Raw genomic sequence first — 22,500 nt, forward strand, 5'->3', positions numbered from 1 at the left:
GGGACCGCAGGTGCGGTCCCTTGACCGCAGAAGCAGAATTGCTGGACAAAAAATAGGGATTTCGAGGGTTTAGTTTCAAAACTTGGAAAAATCAAATTGGAGCTCGGGAGAGGGCGATTTTGGGAGGAAGTTGAAGAGGAAATCATTGGGTAACAATTCTTTATCCCTTTCTAGTTGTATTCCATTAATCTATTGCTAGTTTTGTCATATAATTTCGGATCGGAGGTGGAAATTGGGAAAAAATTGGAAGAAAGTTCTTAGACCTAGAATTCGAATTTTGATGGGGAATTTGACCTTGGATTTGGATAATTTTGGTATACACGAACTCGTGAGAGTAAGTGGATTCTGAAGATATAAATTTTACCCGATTCCGAGACGTGGGCCCGAGGGGTGTTTAGGTCATTTTACCTAATTTCGCGTATTAACTAAGAATTTATTTGTAGATACAGTTACTTGAAGTATTATTTACATTTTGCAATTGAATTGAATAGATTTGGGCCATTTGGAGTCGAATACTCGTGGCAAGAACGTGGTTTCGGGTTGATTTGGAGCCGGTTTGAGGTAAGTGGCTTGTCTAACCTTGTGTGGGGGAAACCCCCCTTAGGATTTGGTATTATTGATGTTTGAAATGCCTTGTACGTAAGGTGAGAAGTGCGTATTTGTGCTAATTGTTGAAAAATCCGGTTTCCATTAAGTACTTAAAAATTTTGTTTTCCTTTCGTGTTATACTACTTGCAAGTTAAGCCTGTTGTTAGCTTAGGGAAGCATGTCTAATTGATGTAACTGATTATTTGTTCTACTGCCCTATTTGAATTATGTGCAGCATGCTAGGTTAGAAATACCTGCTTTACCTTGGTGTGAAAATTGATTGAATTGAGTATTCTTCTTGTTGCTGTTGTGTATTTACCCTGGGATTACGGGACGGTATCCCTGGAGTTCCCCCTGTATGTTTACTTTGGGACTACGGATTTGTATTCCGGGAGATCCCCCTGCACTTTTACATTGGAACTACGGGATTGCACCCGGTAGATTCCCCCAGTATTGAGTATTTATATTTGGGACTACAGATGTGGTATTCCGGTAGATCCCGGCGCATTTATGAGTTGGACTACGGGACTGCACCCGGGAGATCCACTGGATATTTATATTTGGGGACTACAGGACGGTATCCTGGGAGATTCCCCGGTTGTTACCCCTGCGTTGAGCTGTATTTGTTTTTTCGCGATTACTTGGTTTCTGTTAAAGTTACTGTTGTTCTTCTATCCTGTGTTACCTTTTACTGTTGCACTTAAGTATACTGTCTCATTCTACACTGTTATTATATTTTGTATTTCCTTTAACCTCAGTAGGGCCCTGACCTCCCTCGTCACTACCCGACCGAGGTTGGGCTTGGCACTTACTGAGTACCACTGTGGTGTACTCATGCCCTTTCTGCGCATGTTTTTCATGTGCAGATCCAGGTACTGCGACTCAGACTTATCACGCTTGAGGCGAGGCGTTTGTAGAGACTCCAAGGTATATCTGCCGCGTCCGCAGACCGAAGAGTCCCTTTCTACTCTTCCCTTAAGTACTAGCCCTTCTGTATTTCCTTTCTTTGTTAGATATTCTGGAGTTAGATATTTGTAGACATTCAAAGGCTTGTGATCATGAGATTCCGGATTTTGGGTTATGTTATTAGTTTGAGAATTGATATTGTGTATGCCGAGCGGTATTTCAAACACTATTTTATTTTACTATTTCGATTTTTCATTTATTTCTTCCTCATATGTTGTTATTTTCTGCATTGTTAGACTTACCTAATCGTGACAAATTGGTATCAGAGCTCTAGGTAGGAGTCATGAATCACAAGCCGGTTTATTAGAGTCTCGTGGATCAGTACGGAGACGTCTGTACTTATCTACGAGAGGCTATGTAACTATTAAGAAAGTTACACTTTGTTTGATTTCCTTGTCGTGCGAGATTTTGATATCACAATTCTAAACTTCTGTCTTCTATTCTCTCAGGTGAGGACACGTGCTACTCGAGATGATCAGGCACCCGCGCCCCCTACTGGAGCCATCAGAGGCCAGGGCCGGGGCCGGGATAGAGGCCGAGGACGCACTCGTTGTGCAGCCAGAGCACCCGCGCGAGCTGCCACCGAGGTGCCACCCGCAGTACCAGCCAGTAGTCCCAGCTCAGCCCGAGGAGAGCGCAGTAGTTTCAGAGGAGGAGCAGAAGAGGCTTGAGAGGTTCAAGAAGTATCAGCCTCCTACATTTAGCGGGCTAGCCTGAGATGATGCCCTTGGATTTCTTGAGGAGTGCTACCGTATCCTCCGTACTATGGGCATATCAGGATCGAGCGGGGTTTCCTTCACTAACTTCCAGCTTCGAGGAGCCGCCTATCAGTGGTGGAGTGCTTATGAGTTAGACAGTCCGGATGAGGCAGCTTCCCTGACTTGGGCTCAGTTTTCAGATATGTTCACGAGGTAGTATGTCCCCCAGAGTCTCAGGGATGCTTGGCGCGTAGAGTTTGAGAATTTGCGCCAGGGTGCTATGACTGTCTCGAAGTATGCTGTCCGTTACACCGACTTGGCTAGACATGCACTAGCTTTGGTCTCTACGGCTCGCGAGAAGGTTCGCCGATTTATTGAGGGGCTTATTCCCAGCATCAGGTCTAGCATGGCTCGTGAGTTAGAGATGGATATTTCTTATTAGTAGGTGGTGAGCATTGCTAGGAGGATTGAGGGTATGCATGCTAGGGATAGAGAGGAGAGGGAGGCCAAGAGGTCTTGAGAGTCGGGCCATCATTCTGGTGCCCGTGCCCCGGCTGCAAGTCGTCATGGTAGGGGTTATATGAGTCGCCCCGTTCATTCAGCTCTTCCAGCAGCCAGTGGTATTCCAGCTCCACCTAGGCCTCAGGAGCCTTATTATACACCTCCAGTATCTAGTGCGCCTCCTGCACGGGGTGCTTCCAGTGGTCAGTCCAGCAGACCTGGCCCGAGCCAGTCACAGCCGCCACGTCCTCCCAGAGCTTGTTTTGAGTGTGGTGACACACGCCATATGGTGAGGGATTGCCCCAGACTTAGGAGGGGTGCACCTCCACAGACTTCTCAGCCACAGCATGCCCCGCAGAGTTCTCAGGCTATGATCACATCACCAGTTGCTACGTCACCTGCCCAGCCAGCTAGAGGTGGAGGTCGGGGAGGTAGAGATCGCCCTCGAGGGGGAGGCCAGGCCAGATACTATGCTCTTCCTGCCCGTATGAGGCTGTCGCCTCCGATTCTGTAATCACAGGTACTATCTTGGTCTGTCACAGAGATGCATCGGTTCTATTCGATCCAGGCTCCACTTATTCTTATGTGTCTTCTTATCTTGCTCCGCATTTGGGTGTATCTCGGGATTCTTTGAGTTCCCTTGTTAAATGTTTCTACTCCTGTGGGAGATTCTCTTGTTGTGGACCGCGTTTATCGGTCGTGTTTGGTTGCTCTTAGTGGTTTTGAGACCAGAGCCAATTTATTGTTACTCAGCATGGTTGATTTTGATATTATCTTGGGCATGGACTGGTTTTCGCCCCATTATGCTATTCTTGATTGTCACGCCAAAACCGTGACGTTGGCTATGCCAGGTGTACTGCGTGTTGAGTGGAGGGGTGCTTTAGATCACACTCCCAGTAGAGTTATCTCTTTCCTTAAGGCTCAGCGTATGGTTGAGAAGGGGTGTGACGCATATCTAGCTTATGTGAGAGATGTCAGTATTGATACCCCTTCAGTTGATTCAGTCCCAGTAGTACGAGATTTTTCTGATGTGTTTCCAGCTGACCTTCCGGGCATGCCGCCCAATAGAGATATTGATTTTGGCATTGATCTGCTGCCGGTCACTCAGCCCATTTCTATTCCTCCGTACCGTATGGCTCCTCCTGAGTTGAAGGAGTTGAAGGAACAGTTGCGGGAATTACTTGATAAGGGTTTCATTTGGCCCAGTGTATCGCCTTGGGGTGCTCCTGTCTTATTTGTGAAGAAGAAGGATGGTTCTATGCATATATGTATTGATTATCGCCAGTTGAACAAGGTTACAGTGAAAAACCGTTATCCTTTGTCCCGTATTGATGACCTGTTTGATCAGTTACAGGGTGCTTGTGTTTGGTTGTGCTCCACTTCTGGCATTCATCGTGATTTTGCCCTTGCACTGCTGGGGATAGCTAAGGCCAAGATTGCTGGTCAGAATTATGCTCTTTCTGCAGCCATTACCCTTTTCAATGGACTCATTGCTGGAGCTGCTGCATATGGTATTGGTTGGACTCTTAGGGATGTTGCTGGCTTGGAAGAGTGATCACTCACTATTATGTTGCAAAAATGGTTTTGCTGTTAAAGCAAGCTAAGGGTCACAAAAAGTGAGAACACGTGGTGATTTCCTAGTTTTAAACCATTCTTGTGACAACAAAATCCTGTTCTTGAAATATTACTGTCCTAACTTATATAGTCGGTGACTTTTCTCCCCTAATTTCTACTTTTTATTTTAAAGGGTCGAGATTTTAAAATAACTGTTTATTTTGAAAATACGAGTAACAACTAAATTTGATTTGTGGTTTTAAAGATATGTGTTTAGATTCAATACCAATTAATAATCAAGAAATGTGAAGTAGAAATGAAAGAAACAAGTGAATCAAACCATAGTTACTCAGCAGCGGTGACCTCGAGCTTCGTGACCTCGAGGTAGGTTCAGAGCAATAAGAACAATTAACTAAGAAAAGTAAAGTAAGAGCAGTAGAGCTAAAGGACAATTTTGATGAACAGTAAGAGAGAAAAGGACAATTTTGTTGAACAGTAAGAGAGAAAAGTAAGATAGTATATTCTTGCCAATGATGAGATGATGTTACAAATGATTGGGGTCCCCTTTATATAATAGGGGAACCCTAAATAAGGTATATTTTTATTTACAGTACGGAATATTCTTGGTACAGCTGTCTAACTGCCTAGTACGGAATCGTACAATCATATTCCACGATTTGCGCTACAATCTTGGGGACGTGGCAGGAATCTAGCCCATTCTGTTACAATCCATAACGGTACTATTCCGGGGTCGAGCATACTCGACCTCGGTATGTATCGTGCTCTGTCTTCGAACTCGGGTCTGGTCCCTCGAGCTCGAACTCACCTTGTCTGAACTCGGACTTTAGACGACCTCTCGAGCATATAGATCGAAGGCATACGATCTTGACCGTATACAATAACCAAAAGTACTAGTGTCTTTACGTTTCGTTTCTTAGCAAAAGTTAGTAGTAAGAAGAGCAGCAATATATGGACACTAAATATATGCATTTGCAGTGTAAACGTTTTCTACACTAGTATAGTCTTAACTTCTGATGGCATGTTATTTGTGATTTTGTTACATGTATTTTGATTGTATAGTATATTTTTACACTGCAAGTGAATAGTATTTTGGACAACCACCTCCAGTATAACTGGTACAAGGGCTTATTTGGAGGGGATGTGGTGTAATTCCTTAATCGGTATAGCTGTCAAAAATAAGAAAATGAAAAAGAAATATACTCAGCAGATCTAGGATCGAAAAGGCATTGATTCAGTGTTGTGTCCAACAATGTTTAAAAGGCGGGGCGTGAGGCGAGGCGTTTTATCTTTGACGAGGCGAGGCGTAAGCTCTGAGACATGGGGCGTAAGTCCTAGGGATCTTTAAATTTTACTAATTTCAAGAATTTTAAGATAGTATAAAATAAAAAATAATTATAAAAATTACATTAAAATCACAAAATTATAATAAATAATTTATTTAAAATATTTATAAATTATAATTCAACCATGAATAATACGAAAAGTATGACATATATCAAAATATGCAAATTAGCCGCAACGTCGTTACAACTCAAACAACCAAAGTAATGTATTCGATACGAAATTTTATACCTGTCTCTTAAGGAGTAACGAATCTTGAAAGAATTTTGATATTATAATTTGATTTTTTTTAAAATAAAATACTCCTTTTATTATATGCTTTCTATTTGAAAGAGAACTTATATAAAAACATTATTCACAATTTAAATATGATTCTCTAGCATAATTTATTTTTAAGTTTCAACAAGTTAATAAAGTGACACATAATTCACCATACAATACCATGATAACTAATTATTTGTAAATAGTTAATAGCTAATACTAAGCTATTAAATTAATAAGTATTGTATCACGTAAACATGAAAAAAAAATTTAGATAAATAATTATAAAACAATTATGGACTATTATATATAATAAAGACATAACAAAAGTTAATAAATAAATATTTTTTAAATAAAAAATTTATTTAAAGTTTACTATCATAGCAGTCTTAGTGGATAACGTGTAATATTTTTTATTTTAATTATGACATAAAATACTCTCAACTTAATAATTTATGATTAAGAAAAAAGTAATTTTGAATAGTCAACGATTTATTAAGAAAATGTGTGCATTTAGAAGGTTAGTTACACTCAATTGCACAAAGTTCTATTAGGCGAGCCCAGTACGCTGGGCGTTGGGCGTGTCCGGGGCGTAAGCCCCGACGGCCGAGGCATAAGCGTCACGAGCTAAGCCCCACACATAAGCCCCGGGGCATTTTGCGAGTGCTCCACCCTGGGGCGAGCCCCGAGCGCATCCCAATTCTGCCTTTTAAAACAGAGGTGTCCAAATAAAGACGTGTTAAACGTCAAAATTTAAATAAAGTGTTTCGGGTTTTAATTAGTGAGCTTGAGAAGAGCATTATTTGAAGTTGAACGTTCTCCATTTCCCACTACTATTATCAGATTTGGAAAGAAAAAGAACAAGCATGAGAGGTAGGGTTGTTCATTTGGATCGGATATTCGAAATCCGAACTGATTCGTTCAATTTCGGATTTCAGATTGGATCGAAGTTCGAATTGCGTTTATTAAAATTTCGGATTTCGGGATTCGGATTGGCATAATTTTAACACGATCCGATCCGATCCAATCCGAAATTATTAGGGCATGTATAAATATTAAACTTTAGTTTCGGATAGTGTGTACTTCTTTTACATTTTCTTCCAAGTTATTACCTTTACAATTGATGGATTTAGCTATCTTGGCACCATAGTACTCTCATAATTACAAAAACATGAATTTTTCTTACTGTATTGCCTCTTTTACAAAGAAAACATACATATGAGTTTGTAACTTTGAGGCATAATAATCCGATCCAAAATTCGAAAATTCGATCCGATCCAAACTTCAAAATCCTATCCGATCCGATATTAATTCAAATCGTATTCGGATTGCATTTTCTAGAATCCAAAATCCGATCCGATCCGATCCATGCACAACCGCAAAAGCACTTGGAAAATCTACGTAAAAATAGATGTATTTAACTCAAATGCAAACACATATTGCACGTGGAACTTTTTTGAAGGCACTCATTGCTTGTGGGAGTTAAGTGTCACAACTTGAAAGTTCCAAAAAGAATGGTATTCGAGATACTAAAGTTAACGTATATAATTTTTATTTCAATTTAAATTAAGTAATATTTTATTTCTTTAAGGTAGAAATAATGATACTAATTTCTGAAGTCTATAAAACTAAAGAAGTTCCTAAATGTCATGTTTTTCCTTACGTGTTAAAAATACATATTAGTACTACTAATACTGATACTAGATTCTGAATAGTGAAAAATAACAGAGAATTCAATCGTTCAAAACAGTTGAGAAAATGGCGGAAAGAAACAAGAATGGTGGAGTGACGCCACTGTTGGGAGAAAGACCGAAAGAGCCATGGAAAGGAGGAGAGGTTGTGAAGAGCATTATGAATGCAGGGCCTGACGCCATTGTCACTTCTTTCTCCCTCATCTCTTCCATCTCTGCCACCCATCATTCTTCTGGTACCTACTTCTCTTCCCTATTCTTCATTTCTTGATTGTTACTTCCTCTGTTCCAATTTATGTGAACTCATTTCTTTGTGGTCAGTTTCAAAATGAATGATCCCTTTCTAAATTTGAATAATAATTTAGCTTAAACTTACTATTCTACGCTTAATGAGAAACTTTTATAACCACACAAATACTCTGGGCCCCTCTTTGACTTGTTTAGGATCACAATTCCAAAAGTTTCATTTTTTATTAAACTCCGTGCCCAGTCAAACAGGTTCATATAAATTGGAACAGAGGGAGTACTAATTTTGAGATATTTATGTACGTCAATTTATTTATGGCTTTTTGGATTTACAAATACTACTCTATCAAAAAGAGAAATGAGCTCTTTTCTAAGAACCTGGTCTGTGGCATTGTGGTACTCAATTTGGACTAATTAGACTAAACTTTAGAACCATCTATGGCATACTACATCCTTTGAAAGATGTTGTGGCAGTCAACAGTGGCGGAGGTAGTGGGAATTGAACCAGTGACCTCGCAAAGGTTTTGAACCCCTTGACCATTGAGCTATGCTTTTGGGCTATGTCAAGGGGATTCATAACATAATATTTAGAGATAAAAAACAGATTTTGCCTTACATATACAGTGTAATTTTTCGGCGAAGGGGGTTCGGGTGAACACCCTTCCGCCCCTAAATCCGCCCCTGGCAGTCAAGGGGGTGGTGAATGAAGTGGGTGAAAGATGTTGTAGTTTTCTTTGTTTCTTTTTTGTTTTGTGTTTGGTGGATAAGGAGGGAGGATTCTACTATTTCTCTAGATAATTTCGGGACATCCAAGGACTTCTTATTCTCAACTCATGTGGTGTGTCAATGAGAATGTATGTTCAAGACAGAGACACAGAATTTGGCAAAGAGTTACATGTGATTTAAAGGTCCTAGCTTTCTCCCATTGACTAAGATGAAATAGTAGCTTTATCCTAGTGGTGCATTGATCTGTGATCGTGTTTGAAAACCAGGGCTTGTGCAAAATGAGTGTACTTATTATGATTGCAGCTACATGTTTCTTGTTATTGCAGTTGATATTTTGGTGTTGGGTTTTGCTAATCTAGTGGCTGATGGAATATCAAAGGGATTTGGGGATTATGTGTCCAGCAGAACTCAAAGGGATGTAGCTCCCAAGAAGAGATCAGTCACTGAGTGGGATGTCATTAACCAACACACTCCTCAGAAGCAGGGATTACTTCAACAGTATCAGGCACTTGGAATGGATCTTACTGATGCTAATACTGTATGCTCTTGTAACTATTTAGTGTGTGTTATCTTCTGATAAGGATTTCAGTGCTGTTATGATATTGTTGCTGTATCGATCGATTAACAATCTGTATTTGCTTTGGTGCAAGTTGGTAAACATATTTGCAAAGTATAGGGAGATACTGGTGGACAAGAAGATGGCAACTGAGAAAGGATCATTGCCACAAGAGCAAGGTGAGAAACCATGGAAGAATGGGCTAATCACATGTGCTGCTTTCGTTGTCTGTGGTTGTGTCCCTCTTCTGGCATTCCTTGTGCTCATCCCATTCACACACAATGACACACACAATTTCATAGGCTCCTCTGTGTTCTCTGCTGTTGTACTTGTACTGCTAGGTATTGCCAAGGCCAAGATTGCTGGTCGGAGTTGTCCTCGTTCCGCGGCCGCCACCCTTGTCAACGGAGCCATTGCTGGGGCTGCTGCCTATGGTATTGGTTGGACACTTAGGAATGTTGCTGGGCTGGAAGACTGATCCCTACTAGAGATAAATTCAGGATATAAACTTGAGTTGTATCTTCAAGGTTCTTAGCATTAAATTCATTGTACTTTTAAAATCACGAAACATCATTTAATATATGTTTAAATTATACTAGTAATTTCTTACATACATATCTATATCTATGCTCCGTATCGAAAGTACTGATTCAATTGAACCCATTGACTATAGGCTCCATTCGCCTATGATCCCTACTATCTCAACTGGTTTTGTTATAGAGTTCTGTTAGGTTTTAACCATTCTTGTGGTATCAAAATCCTGTTCTTAATTGAATTATATTTTACAGCAGTTCGCAATCATGCTTACGAAAAATGTATCATGCAAGTACTCATCATCAGGATCACGAACAATTAAAGCAAGATATTGTGTATTGAACAATTTCAAATCTGGATGTACTAGTGTATATGTTAAGGTCAGAAAGCATTTTTATTGGTTAAAAGTACCAAAAAAACGAATAATTGTAGAAGTGTTATAAAACAATAAAAGTAGAAGAACAATATTGCAGAGAAAGAGAGAGAAGGGATTCTTATTGAATTTTTGGGATGAGTTACAATAGAATAGAACCCTCTATTTATATGGAGAGGGTGACTTAGCCACCATGCAATGAACCCTAGAATCTCTCTAAATATAGACATTCACCATAAATATAATTCTATTTATAACACTCCCCTTAATGTCTATTCAACAGATAATGTGCCTCGTTAAAATCTTAACTAAAATAAAACCCAGTGGGAAAAAAAATTCTAGAGAAGGAAAAAGAGTACGCATATCTAATAATACGCCTTTTGGTTGCCTCGTTAAAAACCTTTCAAGAAAAACCCAGTGGGACAAAACCTTGTAAGGGAAAAAGAGTACAACGCGTATTAACTCCCCCTGATGAGAGCGTCAATTCACATCTTTAAACATTTGCACTCCAATCTTGTGCACCATCTTCAAAAGATCTTTGGTAGAGATTTGATAAACAAGTCAGCCATATTAACTTGAACGAATTTGTTTCACCTTGAAATCATCATCCCTAATAGATGTATTGTCTTCATATGATCTTGTCGGAATCGTCAATTCAATATCTTCACATAGAGGTGAAAACTCTTGCTATCATATTATCATGCATATAATTATAGCAAGATACATTTGTGCACAAATTGTACTGAGGAAGTGGTACTTCAAGATCAAGAATTGTATATGCTTCAAGCAACTTAAATCCTTCATGGATTGTCATATAAATTAAGTCATATAAGCCATATAATAGACTTTAGATGCATATCAAGTTTTCATGTCATGCTAGACATATAAGATACCGAAAACTGATTGCACATATCATTGACTTTATACTTTCAAGTGTTTGAACTACATGTCCAAAACTACATGTCTTCATATGAAACCAAATTCTACTTGAATTGTTTCTTCAGACTTAAGATCCTCATATATATATTTAGCGCTATCATAGATGTCGTCGACAAACATTTTATATCGGTTCCAACCTCCTTATTTTTCATAAAGACATAACATAGAGATCTCTTCATTCATATATTCAGGTACCTGAATCTCTCATGAGATTTTATGAAGTGTTATGTCATGTGATCTTCTAGATCACTTGCCTCCTTATTATGATCATTTGCTCATCTTCTTTATCAAGAAGTTTTATTTGAAACCGATTTGTCTGTATGCTATAAGCGTACCATAGACTTTGTCCTTCTAGGACTTAATATGAGCATTTGCAATGAGAATATAGTTACTTTCTTTGGGCCAGGAAATGCGTCTGGCATGCTTTTGCAATAAATTGCATATGAATTATCCTTTTATGAACTTCAAGTTCATATTATTTTATTCGAGGATCTAGATGTATAAATGATAATTCATTCCATGTAACTTTTTCTCAACTGTTTATCATGTCTCCCCCTCATGTTAGAAAAACTAACTTGTTTCTCGACTTTGAGAACTCATCTTTGTGCTTTATGGTGTTAATCAAAATATACACCGCACATCAATAATAATAAGATGGAATTATTTGGTTCCTGACCATGAACCACTTGTAAGGGGAGAAAATAATATACTTTCGTATATAACGTATATCAAACTTATATAGATAACTTTGTTCTCATAAGCAATAGTTTAGCTATTAAGTGGAGGCACTCAATAAATTATTTTGCTAAACCAACTGTGATGTAAACCAACTTATCAAGATGAACTTCTTAAATAGAAAATCTGAAAATTATGCTCTATATTAAATTATTGAGCAAGTTACCTCGCAAACACCAAGTTGTGGGTCAATAATAATTGCACATGTAACCATCTCATAGATACATCTTATGTGGTATACATGGCAGGTGAATGGGCCCATATTCACCTTTGATATTTCCAGCATTCATGGGATTCAATCCCAATTTTAGTTGGTCTATTAATTAATGAGAACAAGCAATGTAAGAGAATTCGTAAAGAACTTTCTAGTTCTTTAATATTTACCCATGTGAATTCTCTATTATTTTTGCACATCATACTTAAAATGATATGGCTAAACCAATTATGCCAACTGAATAAATTATCAATATTGATAAACTTCAGATTTACACCATGACGTGTGCAATTATCAATAAACTCCAAGTTTATTATGATATGGGTTTTTATATCAATTAACATCCACTTTATTGTGGTATTCTTTTATTTGTGTAGTACAAACTGGAGAATAAAGCGGGTAGCTTTTCACATACATATTACCCAGCTACAAGTTGTAGTAATAGAAGATATTAAATCTTTCCTTTATTTATAGTCTCAATATAATCAACCGCTTTCGCGTATACTTTGGAAACTGAATAAGTTTCTTTGAGACTTACTACAACACAATACCTTATTGGTAATTAATTGTGTTTCTCCAAATAGTATAATTGGTTCTTCCAGAGTTCTCAATTAATTTTGTAGTACCACATATTCATCAACACCATATGGTGAATATCTCTTTTAAAGAGAAAGTTATACCATTAAGGTTATGGTCAAAATTATATGCAAGATATGTTTCTTGCATTACCATTGTCTTTTAATAATCACAATGCCAAAATATTTTGGCGTACAATAGGTACGTGACCAATGACACCAATGACCATTCATGCCATTCTTATATCATCTCAAACCTCCTTTTAGAGGTGAGTGCGGTATATTCACTACCACTAGCACGTTCATATTCTTTGAAGAATGAATATGTATTCATAAATCAGATGTTATCACATTCACATCATGAATGGACCATAAGCATCTATAGGTGCTTTACAAAATCTCATGTCAAATCGATGACAAATATTTTTCACAAAGTGAAAGATTATTTTGAGAATCCTTATTGTTCTCATTACCACAAATGATGACGATTATAATTTCGTCTATTGCCACGTCCATATCCATTAATACATTCATAGTAATAATTTTGTCTTCTTTCAGACTTATCACATACTGCTATCACATTCTCTTAAGGGAATGAGAATGGAGCAAATTCAATGGGACGGGTTTCCAATTCTTTGCCCACAATCATACATGAATTTGATCATGGCGAGGCATAGAAATTTTACCACTTCAGGTGGTTATAATTTCTTACAAACTCCATTAGAGTTATAATCAAACTTTGTTGTCTTTGATTGTATTTAAAATCAAAGTATAGAATAAAAGAGAAAAATACGATAAAAGACTTACCTTAAATCCAGAATTTAATCATGAAGGAAGTTCATGGAATAATTGACAATCATTATGCTCAATCCCAAAGCTTTACTCAACTGGTTAGAATCTCGTGCTGATAACGTGTTATAAAACAATAAAAGTAGAAGAACAATATTGCAGAGAAAGAGAGAGAAAGGATTCTTATTGAATTTTTGGGATGAGTTACAATAGAATAGAACCCTCTATTTATAGGGAGAGGGTGACTTAGCCACCAAGCAATGAACCCTAGAATCTCTCTAAATATAGACATTCACCATAAATATAATTCTATTTATAACAAGAAGCACTTTAACACAAAAACGTTTTAAAAATAACAGTACAAGTAAAATAGCAATAAATAATTATATAATAAGTTTATTCTCATGCATTAAGGTATATGGAAACCAAAATCAGAATAATGAAGAAAAGAAATTGTGATGAGCACCGAGTACCAGCTCGCTCTCACCAGCAGGTACCATGTTCATCCTTTTTTTCTATACATAACAATAGTGTCCAGCCTAACTCGCCCACATCTCGACTAATCTATCGAGCACCGCACGCTCTTACCCGGTGTCACGTAACTCTATCTACCAAGGTTTAACATATCCAATATCTTTAAAAACAAGGAATGATCATAACCAAAATCTTTGCTAAAATAGCCATCTTGAAATGTTCAAACTTGGGTAGACACATCTAGATTTCCTCAGGAATTGCTACCTGAAAGCTCCGTTTGTCTTTTCCTAATCAACAAGAGAAGATCATTACCAAATATTTGCTCAAATAGATCTCTTGCTGAATGTACAAACTTGGTTTAGATATACTCTAGATTTCCTCAGTCAATGCCAATTGCAATGCATGCTCTGCTTCCTTCAGGAACAGACGAGTCAGTTGTTTCTGCCCCCGCCGATATATTATGCTGGACCACCTATTTCTGCTCAGAAAATGATTCTGGATGCCGCCATTGGTCTTGGATCTGCAGTAAACAACCCAGGAAAGTGTGGTCTTAGTAACGTTAACATACATGCAATTTTCATGTTGGTTGGTTAGTAATAAAAACTTCTCTTAAAGTTTCAAGTCTGAGAGTAGCTTGCAATCATACTCTCTGCAATCTTCTGGAATTTCTTCGATGCAGGCTTTCTCAAGTAATTCAGTGTCATTCTCCTCTGTCCCTGAACCCTCTTCCAGATCCAACATCCTTTAAGAGCATACAAAGTTTAGAGAGTAAACAAATACAAGATTGTCAACTATCAAGATAGGAGTAACACAAACAAAAATAAGAAACCCTTTTAGGATCTGGATTTTCCCACAAACTTGACAAAGTCTTGTTTTCCCCACAAATTTGACGAATTTACAGAATTTGACGATGATAGAGTAGACTAAGTTCCTAAAAATAGCAACAGTTTTTATGCCAAGTTTGTGATTTTACTTTAAAGATTTCTCAATGCAAGTTGGAAGCCGTTGTTGTACAGATGACTGTTAACTTCTCTGTCTGTAACTGGGTTCTTAACCAACCGACCTCACAACCCACCCATAATCCATATCCCTTTCTATTATCCAAATGAAAAATCTGAACCGGCTAGAATGTAGGAAGTGTAAACAGATACAAGCTATTTCCACCTTTGGCTACAGGGAGCATCACAACGCTTTTCCTGAAGTTCATGAAAATTTTCAAGAAGGGTAATTAATAAGAGGACAATAAACCATAATCAGCTTTTGGCCGACTCTTTTCTGATGATCTCAGTTTTCTTTGGGATAGCAGAGCCGGAGAGGTAGGAGAGGGGCTAAATAAGCATATGCAGGATCAAAATATAAACATCTACTCCATAATAACTTAGGTGCTATGCTACCACAGGCAGGACGATAGTACTAGGAAGAAGATTACTTCATGTTAAGCAGATCAACAAGAAGTTGCAGAGCTCCAGAATCTCCACATGCCTCCCATATTGCTGCTTGGACTTCTGTGTCAGTTGGCTGCCTCTCTCCTCCAGATCCAACAAGCTTGAAAACATTAAAACATAGTTTATAATATAATTATAAGTTTGGCGATCTGTACCAATAAAGTGGCTTTTCTTGCTTAAGAGGTTAGAAAGATTAACAAGACAAAAAAAATAAATCAATGGGAAAAACTAAAACATACAAATAATGAAGCACCTATACTCTGACTCTAATCAGAAGACATGGCGCTGTTAGCTTCTAGGTTTCCAGATGGCTCGAAAGGGAGAGCAGAAGTTGGAGAGTTTAATACTTCTTTGTAAATTCATCAGTTTAAATTCCATGGAACCTTTTAATTCATTTATAGCAAAACTTGCACACATTTAACATGTCTCTCCACTGATCCATTAACAGAAAGAGCATTTCAGTGGAGAACATGCTAATCCACCGCGTTCATATCCATTACACACGATTACGGAAACATTTAAAAGTCTAGCTCCCAACAGTAAAGCGAATGAATCTACATTCTCGTAGAAGCAAAAAGAAAACTCTAATTAACATAAGAGATTCATGATATTTCGTGTGATCAAGTAGTCACAGAACTGAAACTTGGGTAGTAGGAATAATACCAGAAACAAATTAGGAGACTTAGATTTTTTATCCCCTCTTTCACATTTCAAAAACTGAAAAGAACCAGGAGATGTTGCTGAAGATGGATCTTACCTCCTCAAGTAGGGAAGAAACACGATAAAGTTCATTTTCTTTCATTGCTACTGTTCTCAATGCATTCAAAAAATCTGCAGGAAATACTAGCTTATGCAAGTAAGAGGGCATCTTTCGTTGACCACTCCAACTATAATTGCAAACTTGACTACTGATGCATTTATCTTTGTCTTCCCCAGAAGCGTCTGATGGAGGGAAAAATCCACGATTTAGCAAACTTCGTGGTAAGAGGCATCTCAATTCAGCTTTCTGCAGACAGATATGAGCTTATCACTGCACATAGAGACACACCACGCCTGACTCTTGTTTGAGAGTTCCATGAAATTATTTGTAAGACAGAGTCTGCTGACCTGTGCTTCAAGAAGTTGAGCTTTGGACTCTGAGAATTCAATGTTTTGAATAGCTTCCACAGGATAATGAACCTGAAATTTTGTTTTCCAATTGTGTGTGTTTAATCCTTTCTGATATCTGTTATTTGACCACTTAAAGAAGATAAGCTTCCAAACCAAAAGAAACTGATGTGGATGAAGTAGTTCAAGGTCTTTACTAAGAACCTTCAGCACTTGATTCTGATCCATATGGACCTCTTAGTGCTCAGTGTTACATGAGGTTCTACTCAAAGAAGGCCTCTTAACATTTAAAGTGACTTGATGAAGTACATTTAATTATAGCTGTGAGGCTTGACATTGGACATGGACTGCGCACCATACCAAACAAAGACCCTAGCTTGATATGTTGTTAAAAGTGCCAGCAATACATCCATTATATTAGGTGTAGTCCAAAATTTTAATTAAGACCTTGAATACTGCAATTAGTCCACGCAGACCTTTACATTTTAATATGGGCCATGTTATGACATGGATGAAGACTAGATCAAGCATGCATTGCAACAAATGATGATTCAGAAATACATATTCGTTCAGATAGGTTACCATGAGATAGTCGTCAGGATTATCATTCATGACGAATCCATACAAGTACAGCAGTTCCTGTTACAAGATAACCACCTATTTTAACATGAAACATGAGAAGAATAAATAAAGGAAGGAGAAAAAGATAAACCAATTCTCAAAATAGTGAAAAGGACAGATTGACTTTGTTAAGAAGATTCAAAGCATAATGCAAAATCATAAAGCTTATGCTTCAATAAGTTAGATTTAATGCAACTAATAGCAATCAAGCAGGATATTAGCTAAATTAGATAAAGTAAACTCCATAAGAAAAAACCATTGTGTCTCATACTTTGAGATCCTTGCATGTAAAACAAATAAGAGAAATATATCACAGATCCTTTATCCTGCTTTAATATGTCAATCATTTTCAGAACATTGGGAGATTAAGAAGCCAACGCTATCGTAACCCCCACCCCTCCACCTTTTTCTTTTCTGACGAAGATAATGTATCTAAAAAAGAGTCATTATTTTCTGTCTTCAAGTAAGTTGGATTGAGATCTGTCAAACAGCCTAGCCAAAATCAAAAAACGCTTTCTACTGCTTTATGATCCAGTAAAGGGAAATAAGACAAAAAGTTGCATTCTTTTCTACATATTACACCAAAGCCATATAGACATCACCGGATGGGCTCATTAATGTAGTAGCTCAGTCACTAGTCAGTAGTCATGAATGTAACTTTCTCTCTCAGCAAGATCCTCTTTACTGGGTGATGATGAACAGTGGTGACCATACTAAAGCTACCAGAAAATTCATCAATGGCAAAAGACCAGCATTATCAGCAAGCAACTTTTCATTTGCAAAATTTGGTGTATGAAATCTCACATAACAGGTGAATGTACCTCATTTCCCTTGTCACCATAGCTAATTGAGATCTCTTTCTCGATCTGGGAAGGATTTTCTCCAGCTTTTTAATCAGGAAACACACATGTTAGTTGGCTAATCAAAAAAAAAAAAATAGCAAATAGTGTATAGCATGGATTGAAAAGAGAAAACTATAATAAATTTCTTAAGGATTTTACCCGAAAGAAGGTACATGGAGAAAGGAACTCCAGTTGTTGCTCCGGTTCCATCAACTTCCCAAGTTGCTGCAGCTTTGAAATCTGTAAAGCAATTATAGCAGAAAGGAAAAAAGATAAACACAAGCCATCTCAAAAAAAAAAAAAAAAAAAAAATTAAACACAAGAGCTTTTTGTTATCCAACAACTACGCCCAATCCCAAGCTAATTGGTGTCGGCATATAAATTCACACTATCCATTTCACTCCAATCTGGTCCAGTAATTGACATTAAATGAAGAACCTTTTAGATGGCAGAGAACACCATCAAGAAAGCTAGAAATAAATTGATGCACTAAAAATTCCCATCAAGATGAAGCTGAAATGGTTGTACCAATATAACCACATTCCAGACACTTCATATATACTCATCCACTCTTTACAACACTTAGTCAAGAAAAAAAAATACAAAGACTAACATATCAATCTATACATAACTACAAAGATCCAAGCAAGAAGTTGACTGAGTGCGCCTGATTGTAGTAAGCATAAATTGACACTATCTACTGGAAACAATAGCTTACTGGAGATAATAAAGGTGTCTCGAAAAGGGAAGCCATTAGTCTCGATATAAAGCCAAAATCATAATTTCTTGGAAAGCAAGGAATCCTAGTCTAACAGAATCTACACAGTAAACAACAGTTGCACAAGTCTTGCAATTGAAGTCAATCTTCTGATACTTTCTACTAATTGAAGAAAATTCCTAAAATAACGTTGTTTTATGGTCCTGGAGATACAAGATAGCATTATACATGTATCTAGACACTTGAAATAGTTAAAGCCTACGGAGAAAGGAAACAAGCGAAAAAGCAGCCTAAAAAATTACAGATATCAGGGAAGTAGCAAGATGGAAGATATCTTTTAGCTCGTTCTACATATTCTTACTCGGGTTCCATCACACATCCATATAATCACATTAATCAGTCAGAATTATTAAATAGTTCAAATAAAGAATTGCAGAGCAGCATTATCAGTGAATCCAGGAAGAGGTGGTGTCAAATGACTGCTAAATTACCATGGTTGCAAAAATCAATGCCTGGGACCAGACCTTCCACCCAAACTATCTCTCCTTGTGAGATGGAAGCAGCAGAAGCAACTTTATCTTGGAGTGCATCATGCTCGGCTACTGAAATCATAGGTATTTAAATTATAGACAGAACTAGATCTCATACTACCAAGAGAGAATAGGATTCCATCATTGGAGAGGGGAAATTGTTGGAAGAAACATATTCTAATGACAATGAACATTGACCTCACCTTTTGCAGACTCTCCGTTAGATAAACTGCCGCAGTCATTAGTAAGTGTTCCAGAATTTACGATTTTGCTAGAAATATCGCTATCTTCTACTTCTGAATTCGTCGGAAATACATAGCAGCGTGGAAAAGGGATATTTAGTGCTCGACTCCAAAAAATGGAGTTTGCCCTATGATGTCCACAAGATTAAAATGTATAGCAGCTTACGTAAAAATTAGTATACTATTGAACTGTGAAGATGAGGGCCATTGTTTAGAAAGACGAAGACTCTAGTTTCCAGAAAGATGCATACCAAAGGAAGTCTTCAAATCTCACATCTCTGCCAAAAAGCAACAAGTTAAGAACTTGTCAATCATAAGTTTAAAATTTTTAAATTAGAATAAGATTTCTAATACTGATGGACTTGCAAAGTCCAATACATCACAAGAACCACAAGACCAACACACTGGCTCGTGAGCCATTCAACTTCAAAAAGGTGAAAGTGCCTAAGTGATCAGTATATTATGTAACACCATTTGCACTGAATCCAAGTATACTAATATAATATGCATTCTCCACTGTACACTGGTGAGTGCAACATATAGCCTCTCTTCTTTTTTTTTTTTTTTTTTTTGAGAATGATAACAAGTTCTAGCTTTTTCTCTAGCATGAATTGTTCAACTAACCATCACTCCATCAGTAAATGTGAGTTTAGCATAGAGAGCAATCATGCAGGCATGGAACTACGTATTATTTCATTTACCACCTGAAGGAACATTGATTAATAACAAAATTATGATTAAAAGCACAAGCAACAAGCCAAAGGTTTTAATAATGACAACAATACAACTGAGGCTACCAAGTCTCTCTTGTATGCATAGGCAAAGAAGTGGTCAGCATATTATGCGACATCCTTTGCACAGAATATAAGCACAGTAATACACTATGTATTCTCCACGTAAAAAGGTGAGTGCAGTACATAAATTCGTATTTAGCAGTACGATATTCAGGCAGGGGTGGATTCTACATTCACCGTTAGTGATAAAAGATTGATATAGCACACACCTTTTTGGACGTCCATCGAGAGTTAAAAGCTTCTCAGCCAACCTTTTCACCTTTTCATCAAATAAAGACTGCAGCGTTTTCCTCTGCAACAGAAACCTGCCTTATGTTACATGTGCTTGATAGTGAATGTGAAGAACGGGTTAAAATTCATGCTAAAGTAGTAAAATAATTAGCTATCAAGGACAAAGACTGACAACTGGGTAGGAGGATTAGCTATCCAATTCCGAGAGGGGAAAAATGTCTCCAACTTATGTTATTAAGCTCACACTGGCATAGTGGCAGGTAGCAGATATATATGGCCAAAGAGAAAGGCCTAATTAATAGTATGCCATATATCAAGAAACCATACCTGCAACTGAGTAGCCCGATACAATGTGGTTCCTTTAAGCTCTAACACCTCATCGTCGGAAAACCAAAGTGGATTTCCGAATGTGGTTGGAAGCATATCAAAGTACCTGTTGTCTTTTAGCAATTATTGACACCGCAAAATACATTAATTTTCTATCCAAGAATGAACACTGATTAATATAATACTTACGGCTTCCATGAAGAGTTTTCTCGTAGGTGTTCCACGGTTAGAAATAAGGTAATCAAGAGTCTGTCATCTACTTCCCCTTCCTCAAACATAGCCCTACATTCGGGTCCGAGAAGAGGATCTTGAAGTACCCTCATTGGAGTTATAGCCAAATCTAATGGAACCACCAGAGGTATCCCTGATACAGTTTGACGAGCAAAATAAGCATGCACGATCATGACAAATTTCCATCTTATTCCTCTAAAATTAAAGTTTTCACTGCGCACAGAACAACAGCTCTACAAGAACAAACGAAAAAGGCACCAAGATACAACATTCAACTCAGATTTTCCTTTCATTATTTCTGACAAGTAAAGTTACAAGTAAACATGAATGCATCTTTAAAACAATCCAATCATACACATAAGAAAAAGATAAACAAAAATGGGGACTATTGATATCCAAACAACAGTAAATCAAACAAAAGATCACTCTTTTTTAGCCAGTTAGCAGAGGATCGTGTTAAACTATAAATGTTGCTACAAGAATCATTCAAGCAATCAAACTATTTTACATGCTCAAGTAAGATAATAGCAATTTTATATGACAATCTTGAGTCTCACTCTCCAGAGTTGCAATAAAGCCCCCCCCCCCCCCCAACCCTATAGGACCCAACAGAAAAAAAAACTTAATTTTCACAAAGAAGCAAATGGACAATAGAAAGCAAGATACACAAAGGAGCTCTGTATTAACCTGAATTCTCTTTCTTATCGACAATTTCGCATTTACTTACCAACCAAATAACCTGTAAGCCCAGCGATGCTACAAAAATACAAACAGCTCGTGCTAGAAAAGGCAAACAAAATGAAATAGCACAAATTTTTACCATCAGATGTATGATTAGATGAGAAAATTCCAAACCCTTTACTGGAATGACTGTATTTGATTCTGCAACCACGTAGTTCTGCTCTGTTCACCTGAATTTGAACTCCAAGTTAGTGAATAAAGAGTAACCCATTACCATTTATGCAAAAAATTATGCAAAGGGTAATAAAGAAAAATGTCCAAGATACAACTTTGAGACCTCTAGCCATTGAAGAAACTGCTGGAGCTTAGCTTCTTCAGGAGTCGCCATTGCCAAAGATTCTGTCACTCTTCGAAGGGAACTAAAATGTCATGCGAAGGGCCTTGATAAACGGGTTATTTTTTAGTAGCCTACCTTGAAATTTTTCCAAGTTAATAATTCACCCCTTATGTTTCCCAATCTTACTTAAGAACCTCCAATAATATGGTACCGGGACACCCTTCCATTCTCCAACTATTTAAAATGACTTAGTTAATATTAATTAATTGTTAAATTTTGGGGTAATACATAATTAATCCATTGGGGTTTCATCAAAGTTCCAGTTGCACCTCTTAAAAATACGAGTGTCTTATGACCCCCTGTATATATTTTTAGTGAATTAAAATACACCTTCGTAACCCAGCTGGCACACAACATTAGTATAACTATGCGTGTGTTATGCACCATTATAATTATTTATTTTTCCTTTTATTTTTTAATCCAAAGTGGTTTAAATGTTTTAGTTAACACCCAACCCCGTGGTAAGATTCATTATCAGACCCAAGCCCTAAACTCATTCCAACTCTCTTCTCTAACTCTTTTCTTCGATCCCTCCAAATTTAGCATGATTCT

General features: G+C 37.5%; 2 protein-coding genes across 5 annotated transcripts; one reads left to right on the plus strand and one right to left on the minus strand.

Moving 5' to 3' along the window:
* The first annotated feature begins 7,587 nt into the window (after positions 1-7,587).
* On the plus strand, positions 7,588-9,739 carry LOC109213342. 3 transcript variants are annotated; one of them, XM_019377134.1, is made up of 4 exons: positions 7,590-7,857; positions 8,920-9,131; positions 9,244-9,328; positions 9,491-9,739. In XM_019377134.1, the coding sequence occupies exons 1-4, from the start codon at positions 7,689-7,691 to the stop codon at positions 9,625-9,627; spliced, it is 603 nt and encodes a 200-aa protein (XP_019232679.1). In that variant the 5' UTR covers positions 7,590-7,688; the 3' UTR covers positions 9,628-9,739. The 3 variants fall into 3 exon arrangements, with proteins under 3 accessions (XP_019232678.1, XP_019232679.1, XP_019232677.1); XM_019377133.1 differs by having other exon boundaries at positions 7,588-7,857; positions 8,953-9,131; positions 9,244-9,739; XM_019377132.1 differs by having other exon boundaries at positions 7,592-7,857; positions 9,244-9,739.
* Positions 9,740-13,669: 3,930 nt separating this feature from the next.
* On the minus strand, positions 13,670-21,996 carry LOC109213343. Of its 2 annotated transcripts, XM_019377136.1 has the most exons (17): positions 21,889-21,996; positions 21,691-21,781; positions 20,829-21,003; positions 20,640-20,745; positions 20,291-20,373; positions 19,539-19,565; positions 19,249-19,415; positions 19,007-19,117; positions 17,957-18,037; positions 17,777-17,841; positions 16,917-16,973; positions 16,335-16,406; positions 15,985-16,233; positions 15,212-15,327; positions 14,429-14,524; positions 14,151-14,302; positions 13,670-14,069 (listed from the first exon to the last, which is right to left on the minus strand). In XM_019377136.1, the coding sequence occupies exons 1-16, from the start codon at positions 21,937-21,939 to the stop codon at positions 14,152-14,154; spliced, it is 1,698 nt and encodes a 565-aa protein (XP_019232681.1). In that variant the 5' UTR covers positions 21,940-21,996; the 3' UTR covers positions 13,670-14,069; position 14,151. The 2 variants fall into 2 exon arrangements, with proteins under 2 accessions (XP_019232681.1, XP_019232682.1); XM_019377137.1 differs by having other exon boundaries at positions 13,670-14,302; positions 21,881-21,983.
* Between the last annotated feature and the right edge of the window lie 504 nt (positions 21,997-22,500).

The sequence above is a fragment of the Nicotiana attenuata genome, unplaced genomic scaffold (genome assembly GCF_001879085.1).
Source record: "Nicotiana attenuata strain UT unplaced genomic scaffold, NIATTr2, whole genome shotgun sequence".
NCBI lineage: Eukaryota > Viridiplantae > Streptophyta > Magnoliopsida > Solanales > Solanaceae > Nicotiana > Nicotiana attenuata.